At 41.3% G+C, this 25,254-nt stretch overlaps 2 protein-coding genes across 2 annotated transcripts; both read right to left on the reverse strand.

Annotated features, from left to right (window-relative positions):
* On the reverse strand, positions 1–1,604 carry LOC117551747 (androgen-dependent TFPI-regulating protein). The gene is made up of 6 exons (XM_034224764.1): positions 1,355–1,604; positions 1,141–1,266; positions 946–1,047; positions 725–840; positions 120–271; positions 1–29 (listed from the first exon to the last, which is right to left on the reverse strand). Exons 1-6 carry the CDS (start codon positions 1,505–1,507, stop codon positions 1–3), a joined length of 678 nt encoding a protein of 225 aa, XP_034080655.1. The 5' UTR covers positions 1,508–1,604.
* A 2,250-nt stretch (positions 1,605–3,854) lies between these two features.
* fam83ha (family with sequence similarity 83 member Ha) lies at positions 3,855–13,693 on the reverse strand. Its single transcript, XM_034225897.1, has 6 exons — positions 13,281–13,693; positions 11,290–11,741; positions 11,020–11,184; positions 9,911–10,035; positions 5,502–9,729; positions 3,855–5,407 (listed from the first exon to the last, which is right to left on the reverse strand). Exons 2-6 carry the CDS (start codon positions 11,731–11,733, stop codon positions 5,396–5,398), a joined length of 4,974 nt encoding a protein of 1,657 aa, XP_034081788.1. The 5' UTR covers positions 11,734–11,741; positions 13,281–13,693; the 3' UTR covers positions 3,855–5,395.
* Positions 13,694–25,254: the final 11,561 nt, after the last annotated feature.

The following is a 25,254-nucleotide window of genomic DNA, read 5'->3' on the forward strand; positions in this document are numbered from 1 at the left end:
TTAGTGTCCACCACTGGTCACGTCCTTACCTAGAGTAAAGGAGACAAAAGGGAGAGATTAAACACAAATGAACTTGTAGACCTATGTTTTTGTCCATTTATAAACTTAATTTGTCTTACTCCAGAAGCGGCTGTTGAGCTTGTTTCCTAGCAGGTAGAGCAACACCACCACAGACATGTTGAAAAAGAAGAGGCCCACCAGACCAGGTGTGCTGAAGTGTGCAAGAAGGGGATACACCCAAATCCCCACTGACAAGTACACCCATATAATCCTGCAGAACATGTTAAGAGAGAGAAAAAAGTGAAACTGCATTACTGTATCTGTCAGAACAACTTGTACAGTCTTGTCTCTTGAACAATTTTTCTTGTGGAAACATTTAGTCACATAGCTTCCACCCACTAAAACTGACAACACTGATTGGAAGATTGTAACAGCACAAACAATTACTTAAAAAAGGTAGCATTAAGGTATGTGAGCCAACTGAAGGTTCAAAGTTACCCCTCAAGGTTCTGCAATGGACTAGTCCAGACAAGTAAGAGTACGAAATTAGACACATTGAGACACTGATTTACTTTTAGCTGCATTAAAACAATAATAAGACTGCGTCATGTTTAAAATGAAAGATGTTAAATCAAGAAGGATTCCGCTATATGTGTGTTCACTATATGCCTAATAAAAGGTTTTTTTGTCATGATTGTGCAGAATGTGCTGACTCAACACTTACCAAAATAAGTAGGCCGCACCCACACCTCCTAATGCTTGCAGTGCATGCTTTGTCTGTGGGTAGATGTGAGGCTGCACCACCACTTCTCCGAGTAAAAAAGGAAGGACAAGTGTGTGCTGAGAAAACAATGTGGGGATAATTCATTAGTGAGAGTGATGGATTATAACAAGAGAATGAGGATTTTTTTTATATAAGTTTGTTAAAAATACAGGTTAACGCACCATAGCGTGGTTCATCCAGGGAGGAAAGAAAGTGTCAATGGTTGCTGGGTAGACTAATTCTCTGTCATAGGCAAAGATCGTCCAGAAAAGTACAACAACAAACTAAAGGAAAAACACAGAACAATAGGGAGTTAATGTGTAGCACAATTCTTTTTTTATGGTTAACAATGTATGGAAGTGTTTTGTGTTTCTCACCGTGCCAACAGGGAATGCAAAGACAGAGAAGAGAAGGTCTTTACATCTGTTCAGAGTACTCTCTGCCTTGTTACCAGCTTGTAGATCACTCAGTGCCGCCACTCCAAAGAATAACATTTGTAATAACTGGAATATTGAAAGCAAACTTATCATTTACCATTAACTTAATGTTGAAAATGTCTAACAAATGTGCTTTATATGTTATTGTACTCACCAAATTCAAAAAAGTAAGGTACTTCCAAGGTCCTCCATACACAAAGATTCCTGGTGGTAACTGCTCTCCATCCTTAGCAGCGAGATTCTTCACAACAAAAGCATACCAGCTGAATGCTGCGATATGGTAAACTCTCCTTATGGTTAAAGTCATTCTAATATAAACGTATACTGAGCCCTGACAAGCAACAAGAATAAATTAAACACTGACAAAATAACTAGTCTTTAAAGCATCCCTTCAAACTGTTGTTTCTTTGGGCAGAGAATGTTCTTTAAAGATTAGTGTAATGCAGCACAAGCTTATCAAGACGTTTGTAAGCAGCGGAGACAAGAAGCCCACTGTTTCTAATGAAGCATAGGAGTCCTTCTTTCATAACCAATGCCATAGCATGTGACTGTGCACAATTTCAATTACATAAAGAGCTTAAAGGGTTACTTATAGTGTTTTGCGAGAAAAGCCCCCACCCAGCACCAAGAGTGTTGTTTAGTAGTTGAATTGTGACTTCATGGAGGGGTACACATTTTGTTGTCAATTGAACTGAAATAAAAAAGATATACACTGCCTCATTAAGTTCTTTGTAAATAAGATCACAAGGCATGATACATCTCAAGTGATGTTTGGCAGATTTAACCCTCTATGGTACGCACTATGATGCCATTTGGGAAACAAATGTTTGGAGTGTTTTTTTGTCATATAATAGACCAAATAAACATAATCTAAAGACATTTTAAATACATAATTATTTGGGGGTACTTTTTGGGGTGCGTTGCCTTGAGGCAACACTGTACCATAATGGTAAATTATGAAAAAAGAGAGTTATTGTTTCAAATTTGATCAAAATGTATTTAAAAACACATGGAAAATACTAAATAGCCTCAACAGGTTAAATTACATGCCAATTAAAATGTGAAAATCGTTATTTTTTATATTTGAACAAGATTACATGTCTGAATGTTGCCTGCAGGCACATTGTACCATTGTGAAACAACCTTTAGGAATAAATATGCGAAGAGCCTAGGCATCTTTCATCACACTTTATTGAGCCATTTGACAAAATATACTCACTGCTTGTGGGAGTTCATGAAGCAGTTATTGTCAGCAGTGAAGCACAGGTACGTGACACACTTTGATCACTGCACTTTCACCCTTACAGCCAGGGTATTTGCACCAGCCCTTTTTCTCCACCCACACAGGCCAATGGTCAGTGTGGTCTTGATGCACATGTGTTGATGGCACTGATGAGGAAGAACCTCTGTGCTTCTTCTCAGCCAGGTCTCTGTCAACATTATGAGATGGTCTCCCCCTCTTTTTCAAGACTTTCCTCTCGTTGCAAAGACAACTTGCAACTTAAGCTTTGAATTTCAGCAGGCTGTACACTTATTTCTTGGGGATGCCGCAGTCCTTGCAGTCCCTGCGGTACACGAGCCACGCATTCACTAGAGTGAAACCCATCATGTGCAACACGATCTTGTGATGCCACTTCCTTGACCTGATCTTTGTTCTGTAGAGCAATCAGCGAGTCTAGAAGATCCACTCATCCCATACTTTTATTGTATGCATGCACGACACTTGGGCCGGTAACCTGCAATGTTTCTTTCTTTTTCTTATCCCATCTTTGCACAGATCGTTGGGTTCGCTTTAACATCAAATGTATCTTGGTTAAATTGTAGAGATCTATGATGAATGGCTTTTGAACAGTTTATACCTAAACACACAATACCACAATATCATGGTGAATCCATAATGGTACGGTGTTGCCTCAAGGTAACATTTACAATTGACCATAATGGTACGATGTTGCCTCCAGGCAATATTTGCATTTTAACAAGTTAGCAAATTAAGTATATTAAACTATTAGAAATGAAGGTTTACTCATTTTTTTCCAGACAAGAAATGCGCAGGAAATGACGTTTTTAGACACATTTCTTGGAGAGAAATGGCTGAGCTGATCCTTGTGGGAAAGGCGCATGGATGTATAATAAGGGAAAGGCAGCAAACAGGGTCTTCAAATTGGCCGCCAGTCATGGGACAAATTCAAACACTACTATTGGTTCCTTATGGTCCTGCCTCAGTTTTAAAGTATTGCATCATCATTTGAGATGTATTGTGTGAATGTAAAAGGCAAAAAATGGGTATGTTGCCTGGAGGCAACATCATACCATAGGGTTAAAATAGACACACGTTTGCTCTCTTAGGTTGAATAAAGACAACATTGTTAAGCATTTTTTTAATGAAGTGTTCTCGCGAGTATGAACGTGTTCAGAGATTTGCATGCTGCTAGTTATGGATAATCTTGTCCTGAGGGTGGTGCTAGAGGAAAGGTCATTGGGTTGAAAGATTCATGAGATGAAGGGATGCCTTGTGTAGGCGAGGAAATCAAAGTAAGTCATGCTTCGATAACCTCATAACATGTTATCTAAATTGTTCTAGTACAGATGATTGTTTGCAGTTCAATGGATCCTCTCATTAAGCCGAAGAAGAGAAAAGATACGCTATTTAATCCATATTTGACAACTGACCTTTTAATCATGTTTTAAACCAATACAATCTTTGTGTATGTCATTAGTTTCTAAGATTACATTACATTGCATTTAGCTGACGCTTTTATCCAAAGCGACTTACAATAAGTGCATTCGACCAAGAAGATACAACCTTGAAGAAAACAGAATCATATAAGTACATCAGGTTTCATAGAGCCAAAACATTTCAAGATTAATACTTGATACTCACACACTGTCAACACACGTTATAACAATTTATTAATTCTTTAGAGACAAGTAAAAAAAGAGTAGTTATTTTTGACAGAACCCATTTTGATCTATCCCATTAGAAAAATTACAGGAGTAAATAATGAATGATGTTTAAGTTCCATATACGTTTCAGGGTGTTATTGTTTATGCTGGCTAAATGGGACATTTGACTATAATGGAGTCATAGTTAATGTTATAATTAAGACCTGTGATTTCCCTATTATGTAAGATCTGAAAAAGATCTAAACAGCAATTACTCAATTTAGCCACATTTTATCAACGAAACCAGCGCTGCTTCTCATAGTACCTTCTTTTGGCAATTTCATGACAGGATAACACCACCATTTGAAGACATTTGATTTACAAAGCGCAAGTGCTGCTGAAGACAGACTCAATACATCTAGTATTTCAAGGCACAATTTTACATACTGTCGTGTAGTCTTTGCAGCCTCAGATTTTCTTGTTTCAGTGTACAGGTATGACATGTGTTCATTGAAAAAAAGCACATTTTCAGAGACAAAATAGAGTTGGTTCTAGCTAATTACATAAGATAACACCATATACAGTCACTTGCCCCAGTGGAATCCAGCCATGCATGTAGCTTTGGTTTTAAACATAACAAATGACATTTTGTTCGTTTGATAAACAATTCATCAAAAATACCACAATATGGTTGACACTGTTGCTTATATTAAAATTAACATATTTTCACTGAAACAAGAGCCCTGCGTGGATATGAATGTATTTATTTACTAGTTTCACAAACCCTCGTAATAATCAGTATCTTTGTTTAACATGATTGTGAAAAACTACAATATCAAATACAGTATATTACAGACTCTGACTATAAAGATGATCTATTACACTTTTAAAACCAACATACTTTAATGTAATGGCTGTCAGTGCCGTTAAAAAAAGAAAGGACAGACGTCATCACAGAGATCCTGTTTCAAACATTGCACTTCACCCATGCAGTCAGTAAAAACACATCATTAATCATCAGATCACACACACGTAGTCGATGTTCATGTTTTGTTGGTCATTGTAATACAATTGGAAAATCAGGTTTCTATTCATTTGTTGAACTGCTAGTTTTACCAGTTAAAGCCAGCTCGAGGTCCCCTTCCTGTTTGCATAATATGCTTTTTTTGTTGTTGCAGAAAACAAACTAAAGGTCTTTGGTCAGAAAATGTCATTGGTCAGAAACATTTCTTGGTCATCATTTCAGCTTTAAAATGTAATCTTTTCTTTCTACACACACTTGATGCTCAGTTCATTCTTACGATTCCATTTACGGTGCCATCTGTGAAAGTAATAGAGAAACAAAATGAATAACAACTTAAGCAACACAACTTACATTTAAACAGGTGTTAGTAAAAATGGTGTTGTGTTTATACCTCAAATCGGCTGTAAACTTTCCTCTCCTTCCTCATATGTGTAATCTTCTCCAACAGCTTGTCACGCTCCTCAATTGACTTCGGCTGCCCTCTGCTAAGGGACCTGATACCTATTTCTTTCTCCCTTTTGGCATTTTTGTCAGCTTTGTCTTCTTTCTCATCATCAGTGACAGGAGCCTCTTTGGCAGCCTCGTTCCTGCTTTGGCTATTGGCAGAGATCTGCCCTAGAAGCAGCTTTGTATCGTCTCTGAGGTTGCTGCTTGAGATCACGTTGGCTGTTGATGATTGGAAGCGAGACTGGCTAGATTTTGGCTGCTTGGACTGTGGTGACGAAGGAACATCTGGTGTGATCTCTGGCGTTCCGGAGCAGTTGTTCTGGCTTACTCGTTCATTCGTTTTTTCATTACCAACCGACTCCCGTGTACTAGTCTTATTGACCTTATTTGTTGCCTTGGTATCACCAGTTTTCTTCGCAACAGGGTCAGTCTTTTCAGTCTCTTTCCTTGCTTCATTCTGACTGTCCAGATGTTTAGCAGGTACAGGTGGCTCTAAAGGATTGCTTTTTAGATCTGATACATGACATGTTTCAGGCAATGAAGGGCTAGGGCTAGTAAGTTTGCTATCAGCTTTGACATCCTCTGATGATCCAAGAACCTTCGATTCCTTTCCAACACCCTTTGTTGTTTCAGCCTCAGGTGACAGAGAAGAAGGAGTTGAAGATGATTCTGTTTCAGGAGGAGTAGGAGTGACATAACTTGTCACGTTGAGTTTGGAGGGAGGGGCCGCTTGTCTTTCTGACTGGGAAGCATTAGTAGTAGAGTCTGGGTTGACAGGAGAGCTGGTTTCTACTGGATAATGGTTGGGTAGAGGGACTGCTTGGGTGGGGGAAGCAGTATTAGTCTCATTTTGAGCAGATTTGGATTGACTCTCTAGGTCAGATGCATTAGGTAGACATGTTTCAGGCAATGAAGGGCTAAGGCTAGCAAGTTTGTTATCAGCTCTGACATTGTTTGATGATCCAAGAACCTTAGATTCCTTTCCAACACCCTTTGTTGTTTCAGCCTCAGGTGACAGAGAAGAAGGAGTTGAAGAGGATTCTGTTTCAGGAGGAGTGACAGAACATTTCAGGTTAAGTTTTGAGGGAGGGGTGGCTTGTATTTTTGAATTCGAAGCGTTAGAGCTTGGTTCTGCTGGACAATGTTTGGGTGGAGGGTCTGCTGGGGAAGGGGAAGGAGTATTTGTCTCATTTTTAGCAGATTTGGATTTGCTTTCTAGGTTAGATACATTAGGTAAACAAGATTTCGGCAATGAGGGGCTAAGGCTAGGAGGTGTGCTATCGGCTTTGACATTCTCGGATGATCCAAGAACCTCAGATTTCTTTCCAACACCCTTAGGAACAGAGTTGTTTTCTGATTCCGGGACATCTTTTTCAGAAGGTGTAGGAGCACTTGAATCTTCAGAGTCTGTCTTTGTATGGGACTGTAGTGAAGGTTTGTTTGGCTCTGAACGAGCAGCACATGTGTCAGGAGAAATGTCAGATTCCACATGTGCAGAGTCAGTTGCTGAAATGGTATCAGGTGACGTCAGTTGGGAGTTTGCTGGCAGGGAGGGGCTGACAGATTCCTGTGCATTAGGGGACAATATGCTGGGAGTTACTGTTGAGCTTGAGTCTTTCTGGGTAACACTAGAAGATATGGATTCTGATGAAGTGGAAGAAATAGCACGGCTAGACGAAGAAGGACTTGGACTGATCTGTGAACCAGTGATTTGTTCAGAGGATGAGCTTTGGCCTGATGGGTCAGAAGAAATGCTGGTTTCTAACTGAAGGGATTCATGGTTTGGAGTGTTTGAATCCAATACTGCTAATTCAGAAGATGGTGGGACCTTCTCTGAACTGGGAGTGGGTGAACTAGACTCTTTCGAGCTAGAATCAAGGCAGGGGCTTTTACTTTTATCTGTACCTTGTGCAAGGGATTGCACGCTAGCTGGAGTGGCATTTGTTGGTGTAGGGGGGTGGCTGGAGCTACTTGTTTTTACATCAGGATTTGACAGCTTTGGCTCTTCTGGTGATTGGCTCTGAGGTTTTGATGTTTCTGCAGAAACAGGCAGAGTTGCTTTTGTTTGGTTGTTACTAAGCTCTATCTTCTCCAAATCAGTTGCAACTCTGGTTTGTTCTTGTTTACAGCTTTTGGAGGCATCCAAAGATAGACTGGCTGCTTTGAACGCTTCTGTATATACTGGTTTCCCTGCATCCTTGGCATTAGCATTTTTATCTATTGAACCCTTAGATATAGAAGCATCAGCCATCTTTTCTGAGGTTTCTTTTGGTACAGGCTTCCCCTTTTCAACAGCTGTGTTGCTTTTCAGCTCAATTGGTGTTTTCATTGGAGCCTTCTCTTTGCTCTTTTCAGCCTCTGCAGAATTAGTAGCCTTGCGTTTTGCTGCCAGTTCTTTGAAAAACAAGAGCCTATTATCAGGATCAGACATGTCTACATACAAAGGAGCGGTGAGCAAAGGTTTGGTTGGCTCTACTGGTTGATCAGTTTTTGGCAGCTCAGTTTCAGAAGCTTTGGATTGGGGCACTGATTGTGAAGAATCTGCTTGCTCTACACTTGGCTGTTTTAATGTTTTTTGTGCCTCTGAAAGATCCTCTGAATTTTCATCCTTTGGCTTACTGTTACCATCATCTGGTTTGGATTGGTCTGTGGCAGAGTTTTCAAAGGTGGCTGACTTCATGTAACGACTCCACTCAAAAGGTTCTCTTGCAGTCCTCCTTTGTCCCATAACTTGAGAAACAAAAGGTAGTTTTGTCTGTTCTGCCTCATCTTTGTCTCCTTCCTCATCCTGTTGGTTACCTGGAGCAGTATTCTTCTGGTCCAGAGAGCTGAATATCATAGAGGATCTTAGCCTAGAGCTCCTCGGTATAGCTGCATTGTATTTCCGACGGAACGACTCCTCCCTCCGAAGGCCAGACATTTTTGGTTCCTTTTGTTCTACGTCCTCTAGTTTCTCCACTTCAGTTGTGGATGATGAGGATTCTGAAGGTGTTGGTGTTGTTTTTGTTTCCGCTGCTACTGCAGTGTTTTCATCAGGCAATTTCCTTGGCTGTCTTGTGGTGACAAAACTTGGCATCTGACTTGCCCTTGGTATTGCAGAAACCCTAAATTCTCTGAAATTAGGCATTTTTGGGAGTGCTAAATCTATGCCTGCTGTTTGCTGTATGGGGTTAGAGGGCACTTCAAATGGATCCTGTGCATTTAGTGGTGCTGATGGCAGGCCTTCCTCTTCTGGATTATCATGTGCACTTAGAAATGAGCTAATCCTCCAGTTTCTTAGCCCCCGTTTCACCAAAGGATCCTTGCGGTCAGCGATAGGCTCCTGGAAAGACTGCTTCTGATCAGTTGGATTTGATGGGGTGGGAGACGCTTGAAACGCTTGTTGGTTGCCTAGACTCGATCTTCTAGGGTGAGATGAACCAAACGGAAAATCTGCTATAGGTTGCAATTCCTCTGAGCCTTTGTCAAATTCGGCAATCCTGGTAGATGTTAAATAGTTGAGCACAGGGTCAAAGTTATCACCTGGTTCGACCTCTGGAGGTAAACCAGGCTCAATATTAGGATCTGCCGAATAAAAGTCTTGGTTCCAGAACTTCTCATTGGCACCGGTATCTGCCTCTCTTCCTGGGGCTGGTCCAGGCTGCTGCCCCCTGTAGAACTGCCTTCCCAGTTTCTCAGATTCTGGCATTCCCTGTTGCTGCAGGAATGGCAAAGAGTATCTACCATGACTGCCTTCAGCATAACTGTGACGTTTGAAGGCAGGATTTTCCATCGTGGGCATTCTGGAAGGGCCCTGATCAAAAGATGGATCCATGCGAGGATGCTGGGGTGTAAATCTACTGTGCATGTCTGCAGGGCCTTGCAAGGATTCCTGCTTTTTAAGGGCCATCATTCTCAAATCCATGCGTTCACCGTAAGGATGCCTTAGCCCCTCATCTGGATGACCGGTGTCCAGTGACTGAAATTTCTTTGTCTCTCTGTACATTGTTCTTTCTCTTGGATATTGACTCTTTTGTGAAAGGCTTAACTCTTCCATTGGAGCAAGGTTTTCAATAATCAGTGGTTGGGACTGAGCAAAAAGAATCCTAAACTCTTCATCAAAGGTCGTAACGAGCTGTCCAAGAAAAAGGTGTGCCATACAGCGGTGGAGCTTCTCAAAAGACCACATGAAGCTAGACAGAGACATGACAATAAGTATGAATTAACAGAAGCACTCCATTCATGACATACACATTTTATACAAAAAGAAACTAACTAAATGTATTCATAAAAACATATATCAATCACTCAAATTCTTGTGTGGTATGCAAGTGTAGAGGCGTGGCTTTCTGTGGCAGTTTTAAATGTGTTCACCTGTAGTTTCCACTCAGCACAGCCCGGCAGTCTGTCAACAAGAAGCGGTCCATCATCTGACCTGTGAAGGTGCTCCCTGAGCGGCAGTGGTACTTGATGCCTGACACTGTTCTCACGCGTAAAAGCTGCCAGACACACATAACCCAAAAATAAATATCAAGACACACGTTTACATATAGTGGTGTTAATGTTTAATTGCAGTCCAAGCATTGTTTTTAGCAAAACGAAAGGGCTCCATCTCAAGTTGCTTTACATAGTAGTATGCTGTTACTGTGATTTCTATCAATAAAAAAAACGGTCTATTCTTAAGTATATTTTTGTTTGCTCAATTTCTTTTGGAAAGAGTACAATTCAGTTCGAATAAAAGTAATCTCAATTCAGTTAAAAGGGCACTAGCCACATAATGTTGGCAAAGGAAAGGCTGATAAGTTGTCTTTGTTTGTAAGAGGGAGTCACCTCTAGCAACAGCTGTGGTGTACCCACTGCACTTCTGCTTTTTTCAACAAGTTCCGTTAATATGGGCAGAGAATGACAATTTAAGGATATGTCTAATCTATATTTTTGCCAACTTATCCTGTGACTCATTACGTGACTTTCCTACTCTGTCTGTGGCTCTAAGCCTCAAGACCATTTTTTTTTAAATTGAGGATTAGTCTTTGAAAATGAATGACATATATAAGCACAGATATAGCATGTCACTGTTGTTTTTAGCAAATTACTCTCAATCAGAAGTAAATAGTAAACTTGATGGGGACTTTATTTCAGCTCTGTTTGGTGCTCAAGTGGGTTAGTAACTGCAGCAACACAGTGACTCAAAGTAAACTACAGATCATCGGACAAAGGCCAGTGCAGCATTGTGCAACAATAATGTGTTTTCATAATTAGTTTGTTAGTCAGTCTAAACTAATTCAGTTTTGAAAAACACATTATTGTTGCCCAATGCAGTCAGTAAGTTAGTTAGTGAGTTAGTTTCAGTTAAATTAGTTATTTACTTCTACTTTCCAGGTTCGCACATTTGAAGAAAAGGGAAACATTAATAGAATTTAAATGTGTAATCAGCCTTTTCTGTTTGTTATTTTAACAGATTTTTTGAAGGAAAATGTGCTCACTTGAATGCTTTGTAGATCAACTCTACAGTTAGAAACCATGTTGACGAAGTGATGTGCGTTCTGCTCGTCTAAAAGGACGTAGACAGCAACATTTCTCATAGCAGCATTGAGAATATCCGCAAGTATGTCAACATCAGTAAACATGTCCATCACTATGGCAATCACCTGAGGAGATAGAAGCAAACAAACACATTGTAAAACACACTGTCAGGAGAATGACACTGTACTGACAACTTAAGCAGGAAGTCTCATAGAAAGTGAAAGATCTACCTGCCGAGCATTCTTGATAAGTCGCCGGGCCTGCTCCTTGATACTCGGCATGTCAGGCTCGGGGGGGTTGACCAGAGTGGTGACCTCTGTGGGCCCGATGAAGTGGTGCATCTGAGGCCAGCCGAGGTCCAAGCCTGGGACGTCCAGGTCAGAGTGAATCGGCCAGTAAGTGTCTGAGGAGCCATCTCCTTCATCCTCTTGATAATATTGTTCAGGGTTGTTGCTCTGCTGAGGCACCTGAACAGAGCTCGAGATATACTCAATCTCAGATGAGGCCAAGAAGTCCACCACATCTGCTTTTTGGAGAAACTGGTAGTATCCCTCCAATTCTTCCTCAATGAGAGCGTCAATAGCCAAGCGATACTCTTCCCGATAGTGAGGGGGGAGGTAGTTGGGGTCCAGGGGGTTATCCCCGGCAGAGGAACACTGAGAACGATGTGCCATACTGAAGTCTAAAGAGAAGGTTAGAGCAAAAAGAGTCATGTGATACATTCATTGTATTAATCATTTTAAAACCACAAATATGTTTCAGTTTCTCTAGATATCTCAACAAGAACACCAGCAATATAGTTCTGAATTATACCTTAACTAGATCTAAAACAATTTTACTGTTAAAAAACACTTTTTAAACAAAAATGGCCAAATGTCTCTGGTTCCTGTGTCTCAGAAGAACAGGTATAACATAATACCCCACCCACCCTCTCCACCTGCAGCTGGACAGACAGCGGAGCTCCTTCTCCAACAGACTGCTGCAGCTCCGCTGTCACAAGGACCGATACAGGAAAACATTCCTACCCACTGCAATAACTGTACAACAAATCACCTCTGGCTGGCAGAGAACTCTCTGATCCATAGCTTCTCTTAATAACTGGACTTAAAATCACACTGTACATTTATATTACATGTAATATTTAATATTCCATACACACACACTATATATATATATATATATATATATATACACATGTTGCAATATATATTCTACTTTTTAATGCTATTTTATTTTTATTTGAGATGTTTACATTTTGGATTGTTCATTTCTAGTCTTTTAATTTCTCTAATGCACAATGCCTTGTCTTTTTATGCTGCTGCAACACAAACATTTCCCAAATTGGAATCAATAAAGTACTTCTTATCTTATCATATACAAGGGAAAAATCTCTATAGGAAACACATAAATCATAACATTGACATCTCAAGGGAACATTGACCAACTTATTGGATCAAGAAAGAATGATCAGCTGCACCCCATCAATTCCTTTTACTCGTGTATTTTCTAGGAATCAAGTTATGACATGATCACATCCTATCATTTTACATAATTCTGTTGTCCATAAAACTGGAAACTCTAGTTTTTGTGTTAACTTGTGTAAAATGTAGTGTTTTTATTTGATTAAGCATCATGTTATTTTTGCATTAATTTGCCATATTGTGATATTAAGAACAGACATTGATCGTATTAATATTATGACATGCATTGCTACCATACGACACAGACCTATAGCTAAATAATGCTCATTATTTTTCAGGTCTGTATCTTCCATACAATAGATGCAGCCTAGAGGATTCCTATCAGTATAAAATAACTAAAGTAGTTTCAGCACAATGAATGAGTGGAGAAGGAATCTAACCACAGGACAGATGGGTTTTGGGTGTGGCTCCTCCCTCTGGCCAAAAGCACAAGTCTCCATTTGCAAGTTTATATTGTAAAGCCACTAATATACGAAGTGCCAAGTGGAAACGTAACAACCCGAACAAAAAAACCCAAACAAACACGAATGACATAACTTTAAAATAGAACAAAATTAATGAGGCGACACACTGACACATAAAGTGGTTAGCCAACGGAAGGTTTGAAAGTCCAATGTTGTATCGACAAACGAATTTTCCACTGAGCAAGATGACATATCGGAATTCAAATAAACGTAACAGATGTACAACTTTCTATCCTAAACCACGTAAATAATATGGTAGTTATTTTGTGAACTTACCACACTGTTATTGGCTCTTTACGCTTCTCCTTGGTTAAACGTTAAGTCCGTCATCTTGCCTTCTTCCCCATGTTTTTCTCTGCCGCTGCGCCGTGCTTCTGATCCAGGTGGGACTCGTCGAAAGTTTTCTGTTACATTACTTTTCCCCCGTCACCCAGCTAAACCAGTTTATTGTCATGCTTGATGCATGTTGGCGAGAATGTTGGAGACAGCAAACAGAGTGAGAAAGACTTGCCGTCGATAAATGTCGCCCCGCCTCGACGTTAGCTCCACACAGACAGTTGACTTCTGCTCTTCACAGCTCTGTGTTCATGCCTGTCTCAGGCAGCTGAGCAGGCTGAAATCTGCTCATGTGTAATCTGTCCACTGGATCTCCAGCTGGCTGTTGCTACATCTGCGATACTGCTAAGTGGATCATTAAGGTGATATGAGGCCTAATATACCTGCTCATATTCATTAATGTGTAAAACCCAGTGGCGAGCCGTCAGGGCCCTCTAGGCCCTCTGTGAGGGCCTCAAATATTCTAAAAAATAATATTTGAAAACATAAAAAAAAAAAAAAAAGTTTAAATATTTTTTTGTTGTTACATTTTTCATTAGTTTTACCAAAATAACTTGATTTAATTGTATTTAAAATAACATTTCCAAATAAATAAATCCTTCGAATCTGCCTGTTCAGTTTCTGTTGTTTCTGTTTTAATACATTTTGTAAAAAAGAGCAGCTTGCAGTACATAACCCGCTTATTACATTGCTCCTTACTAAATATACCTACTAAACCTTACTCAACCAACATATTGATCACTTATTGAAAAATTATGATTTTTTGCTTATTTATTTCTCATCCAATGATTCATGACACCAAAGAGCCCAGGGACCCTGCCCAATTTACCTAAACAAGGATATATATATAATTGCACTCAGGCATGGCTAGCCAAAAATGATCAGACCTTTCAAAAGCAAAACCTTATCAGATGCCCAGAAGTGGCAAGGGAACAGAACCACATTTAAAGTTGTAAATCAAACAACCAATCTCTCAAGTAAAGAGTGAAGTTAGGCATTTTGTGTGGCAACAATGTTAACCTCGAATGTGATCAACTCACACCCCTTTCTGCAGGAAAACAATCTTCTGCCATGTATGCCTAGCCTTGAAGTTGGAGGAAGGCCGTCAGTATATCCAAGATCGGAGCTTGAGCCACACATTTAGTTAAAACCTGAAAGGAGAGAGAAAATGAATGACCAAATAAAGTAATTTTCCTTAACTTGTTGCACCACACTAAGACTTCAAATAGCCTCGGCAGGATACAATCTGATGACTAAAGAAAAGGAAGTGATGCAATGTTGCTGCTCGAGTGAAGACTTGAAGACAATTCCTCATTGTTGCCTTCAGGCACCACCCAAGGCACACATAGGAGCAGTAAGAATATAAACATGACAATAAAGTGTAACTGAGTTCACAGATATTTGCTAAACTACATACTGAGTGCAGCAATTACAAATCATTTATGTCTTTAGTCTTTTAACTATGTGGCTCTGAAAAATGGCAAACAATAAAATGTATTAGCATTAGTGCCCTTCCTTCTAGTTTTTGACTGACAGGTTTGATTATGAAACATGATCATAGCTGGATCCCTTCCAAGTTCCCGTTCAAAAAACATCTCCAGGAATGTATCAATCAAACGCATAAAGGGTAACTGATAGATTTGTGTGATAACATAATCTCCATCGAAATGAACTGTTATTGTTGAAGGTGAACAAAGATGCAGTATTGGAATAAATAGTAGATTATACTGTATTATAACTGTGTACACATTGAGGCCTTGTGGATTAGGTCTAGTTTATTCAAAGGATTAATATATAACATTTCTACTGTGTCGGACACTCTCTAAGGTCAACAGATTGTTCGCCAGTTTATCACCAGTTCACCTCCTGGGCACTGTGTGGTTGATGTGACAATTAAAAGAGGATTTTATTCAAATCCTCCATTTTCACATCTATCTCATCAAACTGAGGGCTGTGCTTTTACATGTAATGTGAAAAAAAGGAGAAACTGTTGACATCTTTCACATGCAGATGTGACAGAAGCCAACCTGAGAGGTTTGGGCTTCTATGACCATCCACTGTATAAACTCAAAGCAAAACGACACTTGATTACCTCTCCCCTTCCCAAGGAAATGCCTTTTCTCGCAATGTTAACAAAAGTAAAAATTATTTGGCCATCTGCCATCCACTCCAAAATGTGTTATTTTTTGGCCCATGCTACTCTGAAAAACTAACCTTATCATAATGGGTGGAGGTATATATGAAACTCGCATGTATTAATGCTAAAGAGGACATTAGAAAACCCACTTTTAGTAAAACAATAAAACTGTGCTTCATTGTAGGTTAATTTAATCTTTAGACTTTTGGTTCAGGGGAACTAATGCTAATGGAATATTAAACTCATAGCAGGAGAAGAAATAAGGATAACTGCATCAAAGCAAAAACTTACCACACTGTTTTGTATTTGGAAAATTAAAAGCCTCATTAAAAGGGTGAGGTTTGACACGTGTCGGCAGGTTGCCTTTTAATGTGGGCACCCGCATGTCTGCACAGGTGTCAAAAGGTATAGTTTTTAGCCATGGGAGCCGCAAGGGGTGAAAATATCAATCAACAGGTTTTTGATGCTGAAAAATATCTCAACTTTATTGGATAGAATTCGATTACATTTTGCACAGAACACTTCCAGAATAAAAAAATTTAAGCAACTTTGGGGATCCAATTACCTAACATTTGGGATTTCAAATGTAATGTCTCAACAACAACTGGATGGATTGCAAATAAATTTGGTTCACATATTCATGTCTCCCTAATGTATTATAGGGTTGATCCCCTGACTTTTCACCCTGGGCCATCATCAGGTTGTCCAAAACTTTGGATGATGACTAAATACATGCCAAGCTGATCATTTCCCCATCAACCTCAGTTAGAGTTAGCATGCTAACAGGCTAAACTAAGATGGTATGTTATAACTGCTATCTACATAAGCACTGCCTTTGTGAACATATTAACATATTGATGTTAGCATTTAGGACAGCCTCTACCATAGAGCTGACTCCCTCTACAAATTATTAATGAGAAAGTTTTGATAAATTGTATCTTTGGTCAGTAGAATTATTTTAACAGCTGTCTTGGAAGGGTGCTGAGAGACTGCGCTGACCAGCTGGCGGGGATCTTCACCAAGATCTTCAACCAGTCCCTGTCCCAGGCCATCGTCCCATCCTGCCTGAAAACATCCACAATCATCCCGGTGCCGAAAAAGAACAACATCGGCTGCCTAAATGACTACCGTGCAGTGGCACTCACCTCCACCCCTGCTAAAGTTTTTGAGAAGGTGGTCCGTCCCCACATCGTCTCATCCCTCCTTCCCGGTCTGGACCCCCACCAGTTCGCCTACAGGGCCAACAGGTCCACGGAGGACGCCATCGCCACAGCTCTCCACTCTACCCTGTCTCACCTGGAGAGTAGGGGGAGCTACGCACGGATGCTCTTCGTGGACTTCAGCTCTGCATTTAATACCATCCTCCCTGACAGACTGGTGACCAAGCTATCAGTCCTGGGAGTATCCCATTCCTTGTGTCTATGGATTAAGGACTTCCTGTCTGATCGCCGCCCAGAGAGTGAGGATTGGCACCCACACCTCCACGTCCCTCAGTCTCAGCACCGGATCACCACAGGGCTGCGTGCTGAGCCCCTTACTATATGCCCTCTACACCTATGATCTCGTCCCCGCCCACACCAGCAACTCCATCATAAAGTTCGCTGATGATACCACCGTGGTGGGCTGCATCTCAGGGGGTGACGAGACCGCGTACATGGAAGAGGTGGAGCAACTGCTAGCGTTGTGTAAAGTAAACAACCTGCAGCTGAACAAGCTGAAAACCCAGGAAATTATCATTGACTTTAGGAGGAAGAAGACCGTCATGCAGCCCCTGTACATTGATGGAGGCTGTGTGGAGAGAGTATCAGTGATCACATTCCTGGGTGTTCACCTGGCGGAGGACCTGTCCTGGAGGACCAACACCACGGCAACCGTCAAGAAGGCACAGCAGAGACTCTACTTCCTGATAATACTCAGGAATTACCACCTCAGACAGGATCTGCTTGTGTCCTTCTACCGCTGCGCCGTGGAAAGCATCCTCACCTACTGTATCTGCGTGCATCAGCTGCACAGCCGCAGAGAGGGGTGCGCTCCAAAGGGTCATCAACTCGGCCCAGAAGATCATCGGTTGCCCCCTCCCCTCCCTGGAGGTACTGTACAGCTCTCGTTGCCTTAAGAAGGCAGTCAAAATCCTCAAGGATCCACACCACCCGGGTAACGAGCACTTCGTACGGCTGCGCTCAGGCAGGCGCTTCCGTACCATGTCTTCCCGGACAAACAGACTCAAGTTCAGTTTTTTTCCCAGGGCCATATGTGCACTAAACGCTGCTAATATTTAAATTATATAAGCCTTCCGTGCAATACGAGGGGAATCATGCAATTTAATTTATTATTTATTTATGTACATATTCCCTATCATGTCTATTTTAAGTCCCATTTATTGTTTTTATAGTGTCTTGTTGTTTTTATATTGTCTTGTTGTTTTTATATTGTCTTGTTGTTGCGTGTTGGCACCTTGAGTTTATTGTAATTTCGTTGTACCTGTACAATGACAAATTAAAGATCTATCTATCTATATTCAAGGCAAGGCAAGGCAAGTTTATTTATATAGCACTTTCCAACACAAGGCAATTCAAAGTGCTTTACAAAAAATGAAAGACATTAAGAAAATGGCATTTAAAATCAGTCATTAAAAAGAAAAGCTAATAAAATAAACATTAAAAGAAAAAATACATGGATAAAAGTTACAGTGCAGTCTAAGATATGAATAGTTCAATTAAAAGCAGCGACAAAAAGAAAAGTCTTCAGCCTGGATTTAGAAGTAGTCAGAGTTGCAGCGGACCTGCAGGTTTCTGGGAGTTTGTTCCAGATATTTGGAGCATAATAACTGAACGCTGCTTTACCATGTTTAGTTCTGACTCTGGGGACAGAAAGCTGACCAGTCCCTGAAGACCTGAGAGATCTGGATGGTTCATCATTTAGCAGGAGGTCAGAAATGTATTTTGGGCCTAAACCATTCAGTGCTTTATAAACCAGCAGCAGTATTTTTGAAATATATTCTTTGACACACAGGAAGCCAGTGTAAAGACTTCAGAACAGGAGTGATGTGATCCACCATTCAAGTACTTTTACTTTGGTGGCTAACCACCACTTATTTTTTCAACTGGGAAACTGTGTGCTAATCTTTTATAATGTCTTAAGACTCTAATGATTAGGAGAGCAGGAGGAGGAAGATTGTCATGGGAGAAGGAAGAGGATGAGAAAGCAAAGGAAAAAGGAAGAGCAGCAGCTGCAGAATGGCTTTTGTCGATGCATCATTCTATGGAGCAAACAGGAAGTCTTGGAAGTTTGCAAAGAGGTGAGATAATACTTAGATGGCCCTCATAGAGATGAGGAAGTCCAAACCGAGAGGATGATGAATTAACACACTTATCAATAAGCACAAGTGGAAACACATGGACTAGAGACTATTACTTGTAGTGTGGGGACGACTGGCCATGATACAAAGTCCATAAATACACCTACCAAACCTGTTTTACAGTGATTCAGCTGAGATCACAATATTATTTTACGTGATTTAAAAAGAGGCCAAAGGAGAATTTGGTTTGAGATTAGTCAATGTGTGAGGATCCACCCTTATCAGTAGAGGAAAGACAGGCTCTATATTTGTACCTTAGAGAGGCCATGACAAATTCCAAAGATGTTTCCACACCTTGTGTCGCTAAGAGATATTGTACACCCTTCAGTTCCTCTGTCATTGAGTCCACTGGCAGTGATTTTTCTACAGCTTTGACAGAGGAGAGTGGGGGTGTTCGACTAGACATAAACACACATGTGATACAAAACCAAAGCAGTGGAAACAACAGGCTCTTGTCAGTGTGGTATGTATAGACACACATCAGCATGGAGGTGTGGAATGGTTCCTGCCTGGTTGTGTTTAAGCTAAAGGCCCTGACACACCAAGCAGTCACCAGAGGACTCGCCGACGCCGACGTCGGCTGTTGCGTCGCGGTGTTCTCCTGCGTCTTGGCCATGTGTCGCACGGGAACACACCGCAAAGACTTCAGTGCGTGAGTGGCAATAACTCTCCTTACCAGCAGGCGGCGGTAGTGTGTATTCGTCATTAAAAATAGGCAACAACCGGAAGACAGAGAAGAAGAACAGACTGCGTGATATAAACAACAACAAATAGCGTGTACAAACTGCAGCCTGGTTATGATCCACTGCTGTCTGCCCGTCTTTGGTGCTCCACAACTACCCGAAGGGGCAAGTCTCCTGTACCGGGTGTACTGGGTTCGCAGAGAATCCCACTTCTTCCTCAGCTCTTTCTCTGAAGCACACAAATAAACGATGTAACCATTGTGGCTAGTTAGCATGTCCAATTAATATCTATATGCAGTGCCAAACTGCACAGCTAGCAACAAGATAACAACAAAACACAAGGTTGAAATAACAAATTACATTTCACGTTAACGTCACTGTACGCTGGCAAACAATAAAAAGCCAACAATATCTGCTAAAGAGCTCAATTGATGAAAAAGATAATCTTACCCGAGAAACCAAGTTGCGTTTCAATCTCTCGTCAGAGTCCGGTTTTCACTACTCGGTTCGAGTACCTTTTCTCTGTGATGTCGTACAGAGCTGGCCTCTCCTGGATCAATGTGATGAGCAGGTCTTCGTTTGCGTCATTCAAGATCGCCATGATGAGATGAAAATGAATATCAGTCTGTGTGTGCCTTCTTAAATCGTTTGTTTACGTCCCTCACTTCCGTTTCGCTTCTCATGCACTGATTCGCTAGCTGAACAGCCAATCAGAGTGATTGTTTGGTCTGACTGCCAGACCCGATGCATGGCCGATTCAACATGTTGAATCGGCCATGCATCGGGACCATGGATGTATAATAAGAACTGGATACAGCGTGGGAGGCGGGGCCTCATTCATTCCTATGAGAGCTGCTATTAGCGCATGATGATAAAATGGCCCACCTTTTGAGAGAGTGAAACGTCACAGATTACCCAGCATGCCTGAGAAGTACCCGTATGTGCGCTCATAGAGCATGCGCAACTTTAACCAAAATGCTCGTTCACATCAAGCACGTCAATTTGCGTACACGTAACAGCACCGCGCGTTCATGACAGCATGGTAATGGATTGTTGTTATCATGGATTTGATATGAACGAGGCGGCAGTTAGCAGCTAGCGGCTAGCTAGTAATGATGCTAATGTAAACATCAATCGTTATGTACTTATATTACGCTGTAACAGGATCTAGTGATATCCAACAGAGCTTCATTTAGCATGAAATAATTATTGCACTGTATATTTATATAGGCCTACAGTGCAATAAGCTTCTTAGTGCAATACGAAGCTACAGGGACGTTAATAATGTCGGTAATATTAACTTTATTTAATACAACATTTACGGTACAAGATTTAATCATACAGCCCATGTAGTATGATAATGAATTACAGCAAACATGTGCAATATATCCATTATTACAGCTCCGTGGGATGGCAGTAAGACGATATGGATCCGTTCTTATTGTGCATCCATGGGTAAAGATAAACGCAACTCACATTGGTTTCTCATACAGCATCTCTGTAAACTACGTGTATTCACTGAATTTCACTCTCTGCCTTTAACGGCTCGTTGTAGCTCCAATAGCTTCAGCCCCCACCCTCCCTGTGAGCACAGTGTGCTCTGATTGGTCGGGACACGTAACATGAACGTGCCGGGCGGCGCGGTCCCGTGGGCTAGATGCGCGTTCATAATGCAGAGGGAAATAACTCTCAGAATAACGTTATTAGCACATTATTACAACTTGAGGAACGAATGTTTTTAATAAGGGCTATACAAGTGTTCATACTGGGTAGTTTATTTAGTTTAAAAAAAATTATCCAACGAGTTACAGACCACTCTTTCCCCATGTAAGTCAATGGGAAAAAGTGTTTCCGGGCCTGGCAACCAAACGGAAGTGTAGTACCGCCGTTTGGCCAGCACGAATATTTTCATCTGAGTCCGGCGCACTTCCTGGGGGCTTGATCGGGACAGGCAGTCCAAATAAGGCGTGTCACGGTCGACGGTGCGGGACACACCAAATTGAGTTTGGGCGACAGGACACGCTTCGTCTCCCGACTTACGAAAACAGCCGAAATCGGCCTGGTGTGTCAGGGCCTTAAGATGCATTTGGGTTAGTACAGAGTCAGAGTCACTCACCCAAATGCACTTTACTCGAGTCACTTAAACAACTCCCTTATGTGAGTGACTTATACAAACTCACAAAGTCAGTCAACCAAAGCTGAGTTATTAACATGATCCATTTCCACACATATTGTTTATAAAAGAGTTGCACAATAGTGTGAGTGACACGTGGTATTGCCTTTATCGACAGTTTGCACAAGCTACTGCATTTTGAAACAAATCCAGTAGCTTTTTATATGTATCTGTTTATAAAAATTGGACCAAAAAACATTATTTCTATTTTCAAATAATATAATGATTCAATTATATTCTTTACTGTTATTCATTTTGAGTTATTATAATTATGTCTACTATACCATTTTAATTTAATTTATTTCAATTAATTTATTACAAAAATATAATATGTTTTTTGATGATTTAAAATTAAAATTATTAACCCAATAGGCGCATTCACACTGCGGTACTTTTCCCACAAAGGTTCATGTGAACTTAGTTAATGTGAACTCTTTAGTTCGCATGAACTGCTGTTCGCGTTCACACTGGAAAAAGTCCCTGGGGGTGGATTAGGCAAATGAAGCCGCTGACGTCACTTGTTCTTCTTCTGCTTTGGGTTTACTGGCAGGCCGCAAACCACTTCACGGCGTATACTGCCGCCCAAAGTCCCCGGCCGGAAGTCCCCGGAGTTGGGGACTGGCTTCAGTAGAAGCTGCTGGGACTCCCAGCAGCTTCTACTGAAGCCTTCCGAGTAAATCGCCAGAACGCCGACACCTCCTCATCTCCACCGCTCCCATGTTTTATTTTGTGTTGCCATAAGTTAGTCTCTCTGCGTTTCTGCGCTGGGCTAATGCTAATAATGCTAATTCTTTCACACACACATACGGGTATTGGGCCGAGCGCGACACCGTACTTCCGGTCTGCGCCGTTTTACGCGAGGTGCATGCAGCCGTACACCGTCTAGGTGTTGCTAAGCTTCCTGTACTGAATATCATAGTCTATTGCCTTAATCAATATCTAGTCAACTCTAAAATACCACATATATGCAATGGCATGATAATATTATTGTGACAAGTGGGGTATTCACCTGGTGTTTCCAGAAATTAGACGTAGATGCAGCCAAAATCGACGAAGGCCACTGTCGTTTTTCCATACATCTGCAGGCAGTCTGTAACAACCCACACAGCTCTAGTTTACGCTGGTAACGACCTAAAGCATACCCCTCAAGTCCAGAGATGTAATCCAAAGACATGCAGCGATTTCTTCGGTCGTTAATTCAGAAAAAAAACCTACTGCGCTCTGCTTGGCTAGTTAGCTAGCTGTTTATATTTGCACCTCCAGGATATTAGCACCTCCAGGAAAATGGCGCATTTATATATATTTATATGGCGCGTGTTGCATTGTGGGTAGCTCGTGACGTCACTGTGTGTGAAAGAATGCGAGGATAATAAAATGGCGGCTTCACAAAACTTTTTGGGAGTTTTACGGGGCGTGGTTTGCAATCCGCCCAGCCAATCAGAAATATAGCTCTTTTCTCACAAGAGAGCCGCCTGTCCCTGCTCTCCAGGGACTTTCGAGGGGGTAAAAAGGTTCACATTAACTAATTTTAGTACCGGCTCTTTTTGGTATGAACGCGATAAAAGAGTTCACATGAACTAAGTTCACATGAACCTTTGTGGGAAAAGTACCGCAGTGTGAATGCGCCTAATGATTACAATGTAAGGTATCATTGGGTTAATACTTTTAAGGCTTACATTGTCCAGGTACCGACATACACATACACCATACACACACACACACACACACACACAAGCGCACATACACAACTGTTGTATTACATTCATGCAAGTATTGATGAGGATTTGTGATTTCAGTCAGTAACACCATTTGTTCATTTCAAACACTACCCCACAATGGACGTAGTACTGAGCAGCATGTTTGCATTTGTATCTGATTTGCATGTCATTCTGCATGTTGGCAGTGTTGGTGTATTATGGAGTGCATTCTCCTCTGTGCGTCTGTGGGTTATAAAAGGGTGTGCTGAAAGATTTATACTCTCATTTCAAAGAATCCTCTTCAGTCACATTAAGGATTTTCTTTTCTGCTTATTGTGCATGCATGTACCTGTGCATGCTTGTGCGCACCTGCACGTTTGAGTGTAATCACATTAGTGTGTTTGGTGTGTGTGTGTGTGTGTGTGTCATTGCGTGTGGCAGGTCGATACAGGAATGGCTGCTTTAGTTGCCATTTGAGTTTCAGTGGAAGGCGACACAAAAAGGCTAAGAGTAGAGTACAGGAGCCAAAAAGGAGGCCTTTACTGACCTATGAGATACACAATCAGTTTTGACCCCACCCAGGCACTCTGTTGAAGACATTGTTTACAGTTTCATCCTATCAAAGAGTACATTTAGACAGGGCCGCCCCTCCATACAGGCAGATCACGCAGACTGCGTGGGGCCTCACCTCGCGGAGGGGGCCTCATCTCGCGCTTATGCGGCTCCACTAGCACCCCCCCCGCCCCCCACCCCGTCGACACTCGCGACACAGAGGGCCTCATCATATAACTTTGCGTGGGGCCACAAGTTGGCCAGGGGCGGCCCTGCATTTACACAAGAGAATAGCTGCCTATAACTTGACGTCATAATTGCTGCCTGACAACACAGTAAATGAAGAACCTGGAACAGCAACTGCTTTACATTTACAGTGTCTCCTTCCTTCCAATACTTTGTTTGCTTCCAGTTCTATTGTAATGTATCCTGTGTCACATCCTGCAGCTCCAGCACAAACTGGAATGTCCCACATAGAGTCAGGGACACGTCTCAGGATGAAATCATATCCCTGCAATATGTAAGCAAAGAAAACACAATGGCCGATAATTTCCCTCGGCCTAGATGAGAGGTGGAGGAATTTAAACCAGAACAGCGTCGATGCGCACATCTGGATTGAATTAAAGTCCATGAACTGAAATACGAGTGACATCATAGTGATGTCACTCGTATCTCTGTGGGTGCACCTCCGTTACATGAAGAGGCTGCACAGAGCAGAATGAGCAGATCATCTGATGCAACAAAGTAGGACATGGATTGATCAGAGTCCCATTTCTGTCATTGTGTACCAGTTCCAAAGTAATTTTTTTCTTACATACTCGAGTAACATTTCAGGCTGCGTTCTTTGCTGTTATCGCGTCTCATCTGTCGGAATTCATGTTGGCAAAGGCCCAAGGAGCAGCATAACAAGCAGCTGAGCTACTTAACTGTGCCAAATTAGCTCTCAAGGCTGGTTGCTACAAGCCTATGCTTTTATACAAAATGTGGAATAGGTTACACAGAAACACCCAGATTTATAGCTGAGTTTCCTTTGTTCAGATGCTCTCCTGGGACACCGTAGGATTAGCAAAATCCAAAATAATAACAGGTCAGAAGTATGATGTTACTGTATGAGATGGTAAGGTTAGTCTGTTTCTCACCTTGAGTTTCACAAAACTAAATAAGCTTTCCTAACTTTAAATTGAAATGGTTCTTACTATGGACATGGAGTCTTAAATAATTATTTCTAAGGGGCTGTCGGGTTGGAGAGTATTATCACAGCACCCCTAACAATCTCTGTCCCTTCACATCTTAAAAAAGGGTTGTAAAATCGAC

This window comes from Gymnodraco acuticeps, unplaced genomic scaffold (assembly GCF_902827175.1).
Source record: "Gymnodraco acuticeps unplaced genomic scaffold, fGymAcu1.1, whole genome shotgun sequence".
NCBI classification, from domain to species: Eukaryota; Metazoa; Chordata; class Actinopteri; order Perciformes; family Bathydraconidae; genus Gymnodraco; species Gymnodraco acuticeps.

Bases quoted from the DNA above. Each gene is read 5' to 3' on its own strand.
- LOC117551747 (XM_034224764.1), bottom strand. From the start codon at position 1,507: ATGACTTTAACCATAAGGAGAGTTTACCATATCGCAGCATTCAGCTGG. The intron at 1,048-1,140 runs GTGAGAAACACA...TTTTTCCTTTAG, and splicing joins TTGCATTCCCTGTTGGCACG to TTTGTTGTTGTACTTTTCTG. The intron at 272-724 runs GTAAGTGTTGAG...CATGTTCTGCAG, and splicing joins GGTGCGGCCTACTTATTTTG to GATTATATGGGTGTACTTGT.
- fam83ha (XM_034225897.1), bottom strand. From the start codon at position 11,733: ATGGCACATCGTTCTCAGTGTTCCTCTGCCGGGGATAACCCCCTGGAC. The intron at 10,036-11,019 runs GTGAGCACATTT...TGTGTCTGGCAG, and splicing joins TTGATCTACAAAGCATTCAA to CTTTTACGCGTGAGAACAGT. The intron at 9,730-9,910 runs GTGAACACATTT...GTCTCTGTCTAG, and splicing joins GTGCTGAGTGGAAACTACAG to CTTCATGTGGTCTTTTGAGA.